The 8,831-nt window shown below is 31.8% G+C and overlaps 1 protein-coding gene across 1 annotated transcript; it reads left to right on the top strand.

Annotated features, from left to right (window-relative positions):
- The first annotated feature begins 1,507 nt into the window (after positions 1 to 1,507).
- On the top strand, positions 1,508 to 6,332 carry LOC141301545 (CCR4-NOT transcription complex subunit 2). The gene is made up of 6 exons (XM_073831740.1): positions 1,508 to 1,659; positions 1,745 to 1,806; positions 1,899 to 1,948; positions 2,031 to 2,131; positions 2,241 to 2,385; positions 5,683 to 6,332. Exons 1-6 carry the CDS (start codon positions 1,529 to 1,531, stop codon positions 5,767 to 5,769), a joined length of 576 nt encoding a protein of 191 aa, XP_073687841.1. The 5' UTR covers positions 1,508 to 1,528; the 3' UTR covers positions 5,770 to 6,332.
- The last annotated feature ends 2,499 nt before the right edge of the window (positions 6,333 to 8,831 follow it).

The raw sequence follows: 8,831 nt of genomic DNA, 5'->3' as shown, positions 1-8,831 counted from the left end.
ATGCTGACCCAATGAGCATTTCGCTGTCCAATGGTCATGCCTTAACTTTGCAAATTCTGTTATTGCATTTGTATTGCATTCTTCTCTTTTGCTTGTAATAATTTTTACTTTCAGTCTGAGTTCAATCTCTTTTTTGCCTTTTTCATCTGTAAAAGAAAACCTATGCCTAATAATTATGCATACCTGAATATAAGAAGTTTTTCACTTCCAGCCTTTGTGGACAATTACACAAAGGCTGGAAGTGATTTAATATTTAGAGGTGGTTTTTTTTTTTTTGTAGTTAAAGTTTTAGGAATTTCGTTGTTTGGTTATGTCATTTTTCAGTTTTTTGTTTTAGATCTAAAAATATATAAAAAAGAAAGTGTGTGTGTGTGTGTGTGTGTGTGTATATATATATATATATATATATATATATATTTTTTATATATATATATATAGATATATATTTTTTATATATATATATATATATAAAATCATTTGTTAACATAAGAGTTTAAAAGATAAAATGAAAAGTAAAAAAAGTTATTTAAAAAATGACTATATAAATTTGAATATATAATAATTTTATTTCAGATGTTAATAAATTTTGAAATGAAATGTAAAGACAAGTATCAAAAAAAATCAACACGCTTTTATTACTTAAAAAAAAAAAAATATATATATATATATAAGCCTGTAATATAACTATGTGTAGCTATGTTTAGAGTAAAAAATATAATTACAGTAGATTTCTGAATATTTAATCTGACTAGAAACTCTTATTTTTGTTTTATATATAAAATTATACAAATAAAAAAAAATCTATATATAAAACAAAAATAACAATGTTTCTAGCCAGATTAAATGTGTATATATACATTTTAATATAAAATAATTTAAATTGAAATGTTTATAAATTTTAAAATGAAGACAAAAGTATTTATTAACAAAATATAACTCAATACACACTTTTGTTATTTAAAAATAATTGTGTGTGTATATAGGCCTATGATATATGATTGTGTAGCTATGTTTGGAGTAATTAAAATGTAATTACACCAGAATTAAAAATATTCCGACTAGAAACAGGGTTTTTTTTGTATTATTGGGATATTATATTTTTTATATATATTTTTACTTTTTTTTTTTTTTAACTATTTTTTGTTTATTTTGTATTCTGGTTAAAGTTTTAGGAATTTTGTTGTTTGTGTTTGTCATTTTTATTAGCTGTCTATATAGCTTTAGTTCATTATTATTTAAAGTTTGGCTATCTTACTACATCATGATAAAATGAAACTTGAAAATGAGAAAGGTTGCATTTTATATATATCTTTTTTCAGTTAGTTTATTTCAAGAAACAATTGTTTTATGCTTTTAGTTAACCTTGACAAGAAATTGCTCTTTGTACCAAAAATGTAGAAGTCTGCATCTGCTGAAAAATGTATGGAAATGGGTCAAAGATGTGGTAACCCTGTCTATTGGACACTTTCAATCAAACTTGACATTTTTCTCATCTTGTATAGGCAAGGTAACAAACATTCCCTCAGGAATGGTGACGGATCAGTTTGGGATGATTGGACTCCTGACATTCATCCGGGCAGCTGAGACGGACCCTGGCATGGTTCACCTGGCTTTAGGAAGCGACCTAACAACGCTAGGACTCAACCTCAACTCTCCGGAGTAAGACGCCTTTTTTGTGCCAAGTATTGATTTTTTTGTTAGCGTTCTCTTTTTGTACACACACTCATTCTATTTTGGTTTGTAGGAATCTGTATCCTAAGTTTGCATCTCCCTGGGCTTCAGCTCCATGTCGACCACAAGACATTGGTAAAAGTTTAATTTTAATTTAATCTGTAGAGATAACCAATTAATTGTGGCTTTTCAGTAATAAATGCATTTGTTTTGGGGATTTTTTTTAGACTTCCATGTTCCCTCAGAGTACTTAACCAACATTCACATAAGGGACAAGGTGAGGTGATGAACACTGCAGTAGAAACGCATTGAAATTGTTATATGTGGATCATGCTAACCTCATAATGTGCTCTATACAGCTGGCTGCAATAAAACTGGGAAGATATGGTGAAGACCTGCTGTTTTACCTCTACTACATGAACGGAGGAGACCTCTTACAACTTCTCGCTGCCGTTGAGCTGTACGTCTTGCTGATTTCGTCATTCTAGGACTCCTTGTCCTGAATTTTGCTGGAAACCAATTTGAGGTAGAAGTCGAGAGGTTAAGTTGAACGTTTTGTTTTATTGTAGTTTCAACCGGGACTGGAGGTACCATAAAGAGGAAAGGGTTTGGATCACAAGAGCACCTGGCATGGAGCCCACGCTAAAGACCAACACCTACGAGAGAGGAACATACTACTTCTTTGATTGTCATAACTGGAGGAAGGTCGCTAAGGTAAAATGAGCACATGAGCGTTTAAACCTAACACCTGGTTTGTTTAAACGAACCAATGCCAGTGGTTGATTTAGAGCAAGATGGTTGATTTAATGCTTAATTAAACTTAATACAATATATTTACATTTATTTATGTAGCAGTTGTTTTTTATCCAAAGCAACTGACAATTGAGGTACAAATGATTCATCATAGTGAGGGAAGTTCTCGTAATACATAGTTTCAGACATTGTTCAGTTTTCGTACAAACTAAAGTGTGTGGAAAAGCTATGTTTTTTTTATTTTAGGGTGCAGTCAAATGTTGCTAAAAGAGAGCTGTTGCTTAAATTCAATTCTTATAGCAAACAACAACAACAAACACAAATCTGTCTCAAAACATTATTAGTAAAATATACGTTTTTGAAAATACTACAATATAGTATTTTATAATAGCATACAGCATAAAAACTGTCTCAAAACTTCGTGAAATATTAATTTTTGAAAATATTAAAATATAGTTTTAGATTTGTTACAGTAATTGTAAACAACGTATACAAAATTTAAGATTTTACTAATTTTGTCTGTTATTTTCCATCACTATTAAAAAAAGTAATATTTAAAAAAAATTGTTTTACTAATTAAAAGTTCTGAGACAGATTTTGTGTATCTTGTTTGCAACTATTCTAAAAAATTTTAATATTTAAAAAAAAATGTACATTATACTAAATAGGTTTTAAAACAGATTTTGTGTATGTTGTTTGCTATTATTATAAGAAATACATATTTTAATTTTTCCAAAAATGTATGTTTTAATTAAGTGTTGAGACCAATTTTGTGCAAGTAGTTTGCTATCATTTAAAAAAATATTTTAATATTTTCAAAAAAAAAAAGTATTTTACCAATTAAGTTTTGAGACAGATTTTGTGTGTTTGCCATTATAAAAAAAATACTATATTTTAATATTTTTAAAAAATTAGGTTTTGAGACAGATTTTGTATAGGTTTTGTTTTTACTGCTATTTAAAAAATACTGTATTTTATATTTTTTTAAAATAATATTTTACTAATTAGGTTTTGAGACAGATTTTGTGCATGTTATTCTTCATCATTATTTAAAAAAAAATTATATTATAACAAAATATTTTACTAATTTTTGAGACAGATTTTATGTTGTTTGCAATTATTATAAATTAAAAAATATATTATAAAGACATATTTTGTGTGTGTTATTTGCTATTATTATTTAAAAAGTACTTATTTTAATATTTTAAAAGTATATTTTACTAAAGTTGAGACAGATTTTGTCTGTTTACAATTATTATAAAAAAAAATTCCTTTAATATTTTTTTTAAAAATGTATATTTTACTAATTGGATTTTGAAACAGATGTTGTGTATGTTGTTTGCTATTATTATAAAAATATATTTTTTTAAATATTTTCAAAAATTAAGATTTTACTAATTAAGTTTGAGAGTATGTTGTTTGCTATTATAAAAAATACTATAATTTAATATTTTCAAAAAATAAGATTTGACTAATTTTGTGTTGTTTTCCATCATTATTAAAAAAATGTAATATTTTCAAAAAATTATGTTTTACTAATTAAAGTTTTAAAGAAGAGACCGATTTCGTGTATCTTAAAAATGTACGTTTCACCAATTAGGTTTTGAGACAGATTTCTTGTTTTCAATTATTAAAAAAAAAAAAATATATAAAAATTGTCCTAAAACCAAAACAATACCCGTTCTTGTCTTAGGACAACTTTAACTTTTTTTGATCCACTTCAAATGTATACTACTATACATCGCGGAGCAAAGAGGAAACGTACAACGTGCTGACAGACAAGACAGAGCAGGTTAATTTTGGTGTGAAACAAAGTGTCAGCTTTCAAATTTAGTCTTTTTTTCAATTCAAATCTCACGTAAACCGATCATCTCTTCTTCTTACTAGTTATAGCACAAAATAAACATGAATGAACATCAAAAGGTACCTTGTTTCAACCGCAGAAAGATGTCAATACTAGGGATGCACCGAAATGAAAACCGAAACACCGAAAGAATTATGCCAATTATTAGTACCATTGCATTTATGGCTATGACTGTGTACTAATCTTACTAAAATCAAGGCATTGCAATTGCATAAATTAATATCAGAGTTTCAAAAAATAAATCAATTATATTAATTTAAACAATTATTATCAAGTATTATATTACTTTAGTAGCATATACATATATTTTACTGCCTTTGTTTAATTGTTTAAATTTTTACAACCCATTATGATGTGGATCCATCAGTCCACATTTACAACTCTGTGTTTCTCTTCCAGCAGGAGGCGCTGTCAGATTGGTAGTACACAAAGCATCACAACAAATGAAATGTGCAGCGCTCATATTTATTCAATGGATAGACTTTTGAAGTTTCATCGCAATTCTTGTCTTTCAGTCCCCACATTTAAGACCACCTGAAATCATAATTAAGACTTTCTTAACCCCTAATAACACTGCAGTCATCAATGAAAATTAAGAGCTTTATTACAAGAACCAACTTTCAAAAACAAACCTTACACATGTTTCTTTTTATTTCTTTCCCACCATGTTCGGGGCACAAGAAAAATATTAGGGGACTAAATTAATAACAGCATATGAAGTGTGATCGTCTCTCATTGTCTTTCACTTTAACATATTGCGCAGTTTTCACGTTGCTTGTGTGATATCCATTGGCTCACCTCCATGGTTTAAAACACAAATATTTATAAACATATATAGAAAAGACATATCTTTAAAATATTGCGATGTAACGCCATTGTTTTTCACTCACTGAAAGCTACATCTGTCTCGATCTCTGCTCTAATTACTGCACGCACGACTGCAGACACACCCCCTCTTGAAATTTCGGCATTACATGTTTTGCAAATCGCTATCCGTGGGTCTTTCTCAGATATACTGAAATACGTCCACACCGCAGATGTGTTGCTTCAGACAAGCACGTGCAGGCTGCGGTTTCTGTTTGCGTCAACATACTGTTTCGGCCGAAAACCGAAAATGCACTTTTGGGCCATTTTCGGCCGGAATTTTTCGGTGGCTGAATATTCGGTGCATCCCTAGTCAATACACTATTTTTCAAGTTCATGTCCACCAACGTTAATTGGCTACTCTCCTGTCTGATTGTATGATTGGTCAGATCACCTGTCAATCAAACTCCCTGCAAAGCATCAGTCACGCTTATCCATTGAGGCTGATAATGTAAACATTCAAGTGAAGTATATGTTGTGTGTGTATATATAAGTGAACGTCACCTCTGTGCTTTTCTCTCACCTCTCAGGAGTTTCACCTGGAATACGACAAGCTAGAGGAGCGGCCTCACGTGCCAACCACCTTCAATTACAATCCGGCCCAGCAGGCCTTCTGAAGCTGAGTGCGTCAGCGCCCCTGAGCTCTAAGAGCCATCGGCAACAGACAGCCAGCCGACCTGCCTGACCACAACGAAAAACCTGGTTTTATTCCTCAACTGTCTGGACTAGGACTGCGGGAGGGGGAGGGGGGTGGCAGGGGTCTCCACCTTGAGAACTGGGGGGGGGGGGCCCTGCCTTACAAATTATGTGCTGCCCGAACACAAAACTTCTATATATTTTCATTCTGTTTTTAAATTCCCCTCTTACGTTTTTTTTGTTTTTGTTTTTTTCTCTCCCTCCATTTCATTTCGAGCAGGGTCAATGTTTTGTTTACTCCTCTGATGGAAAGCCCCTTTTGGTGTTTGCCTGGAGTCTTTGAAGTTGCAGTACAGCACACAAACACATCCATTGGTATTAAAGAGAAATTAAAACGCAGTTCGCGCTTTGTTTTCCGAAGCGCGCTGTGCTAACAAACAGGACAGACACAAAGACAAATCCAATACATGTGAATACACAAGGGCAAAAGAAAATGCAATGTTCATTGTTGCACTATTTAGTAATAAAAGAACACAAAAATTGTTTTCTGCTTTTTTTTTTAAATGTGGGAAATTCGCTTCCGTCGACGTCGTCTTGAACGGACATCAAGGAGGTGCTTTTTTCATTCCGTTTCCCCACGGGTTTTTTTCTTTCTTTTCATTTCCCGTTTGTTTTACTCCATCCACCTTGCGTTTCTCATCCGGTGAGGTGTTTTTCTGCTTAGCGTCAATAAATCCCAATCAGACTGTTTCAGTGACCGTTGTTGGGCACAACCTGTGGACCAGGCGGTTGTGAGCTTACCGAGAAACATTGTTCCAGAATGAATACGAACCCTTTTCAGTCTTTGTTACGATTTTGTAATAAACGTGTACATTTTTTTAATTTTTTGACATCACATGAATAAAGATATGTATGTATGAATGTGTATATATATGATATATATAGATAGATGTATCTATATATATATATACATGGCGTCTATTTTGGAAGAAGTACCTATGCTTGACCTCGTTTTTAGGAGGTGAACAGAAATGGCATTATGTGGTAGAAGCAAAAAAAAAAAACACGCAAAAGACAAAAAAAATTAGTGACAGTATGTTGAGCTGCCAGACGGGGAATCACGTTTGTTACCCTGTGCACTTAAAGACCAATTCAACTAAACGAATAAAGGCGACACGGAAGGCCTGAGCGAGGACATCTGTATTGCGAAACAAAAAAAGAACAAGGGGGTGGAGACATTTCAGCTGCAGCTATTTGAATAGAAGCATTTCGTAGGAAAGGGAAAACCCATAGTACGAAAAACAGACCAATCTTGTATTTTCTGACCACCTTTAAAGCTCCCTTTCTTTGTAATAAAGCAGAACGGCTTTCCTGAACCAGTGTTTGGACTCTGTGTGGGACGGGGGTGTTCGTGTGTGTGCCTGTAATGCATGACTAATCCTAACGCTGTGCATTTTCCAAGACTTTTAATAAAGATGTCATGAGGTTAATGGTTAATACACACAGATTACGTACAAAAGGTCAAAATAGGCAAGACAAATCAGTTGGAATGTCACTGGCGTGAAGAAACTGCGCTTTTCGATCACTATGAATACTGTAAGACAGCAGCAGCTTTAAGGCAAGTGCAACTCTACTTTCTCCATCACAGTGCTCAAGGACGACTGATGCATTTTTACTGTCGATATATTTTAGGCAGCAGAAATACACTAAACAGAACATGTTAGTGTGCTAGGTTTTATATTATACATATTTAACATATCAAAAATTATACATTTTGGGCAGAAAATTAATAGGGAAGTGAATTAGTACTCTTAACAAGAAAAAAATGATTCTAGTTTACATAAATTATAGTTGTCAAATCAATTAATCGTATCCAAAATAAAAGTTTGTTTACATAATGTGTGTATATTCAAGAAATATGCCATTTATATTTATATATAATATAAATAGTGCTGTCAAATCAAATAATCATGATTAATCATCCAAAATAAAAGTTTGTTTACATAATGTGTGGAATTTATATATATATATATATATATATACATACACACACATATATGTGTGTGTGTGTGTGTATATATATATATATTTATATAGAAAAAAGCATATAAAAATGAATACATATATGTGGATGGGATTAACGGATTTGGCAGCACTAAATAAATATATAGATAGAGGTAAATATTTCTTAAATATATACATTGTGTGTGTATATATACGTAGTATACACGCATATTATGTAAACAAACATTTATTTTGGATGCCATTGCAATTAATCGATTTGACACCACTAATAATTCCACTTTAAAACATTTGGGGTGCGCTTAATCGCGATTAATTGATTTATCACCACTAATAAGCCAACTTTAAGAGATCTGGGATTCGATTCATAGCGATTAATCAATTTGACACCACTAATAATTCCACTTTAAAAGATTTGGGGAGGCGATTAATCGCAATAAATCGATTTGACGCCATGGGTAATTCCATTTTAAAACATTTGGGGATTCGATTAATCACGACTAATCGATTTGACACCACCAATATTAATTGATTTATCACCACTAATGAATCCACTTTAATAGATCTAGGATTCAATTCATAGCGATTAATCAATTTGACACCACTAATAATTCCACTTTAAAAGATTTGGGGAGGCGATTAATCGCAATAAATCGATTTGACGCCATGGGTAATTCCATTTTAAAACATTTGGGGATTCGATTAATCACGACTAATCGATTTGACACCACCAATATTAATTGATTTATCACCACTAATGAATCCACTTTAATAGATCTAGGATTCGATTCATAGCGATTAATCAATTTGACACCACTAATAATTCCACTTTAAAAGATTTGGGGAGGCGATTAATCGCAATAAATCGATTTGACGCCATGGGTAATTCCATTTTAAAACATTTGGGGATTCGATTAATCACGACTAATCGATTTGACACCACCAATATTAATTGATTTATCACCACTAATGAATCCACTTTAATAGATCTAGGATTCAATTCATAGCGATTAATCAATTT

This window comes from Garra rufa, chromosome 25 (assembly GCF_049309525.1).
Source record: "Garra rufa chromosome 25, GarRuf1.0, whole genome shotgun sequence".
NCBI lineage: Eukaryota > Metazoa > Chordata > Actinopteri > Cypriniformes > Cyprinidae > Garra > Garra rufa.
The sequence above is the reverse complement of the archived record's forward strand: the minus strand, read 5'-3'. Positions and strand labels throughout refer to the sequence as shown.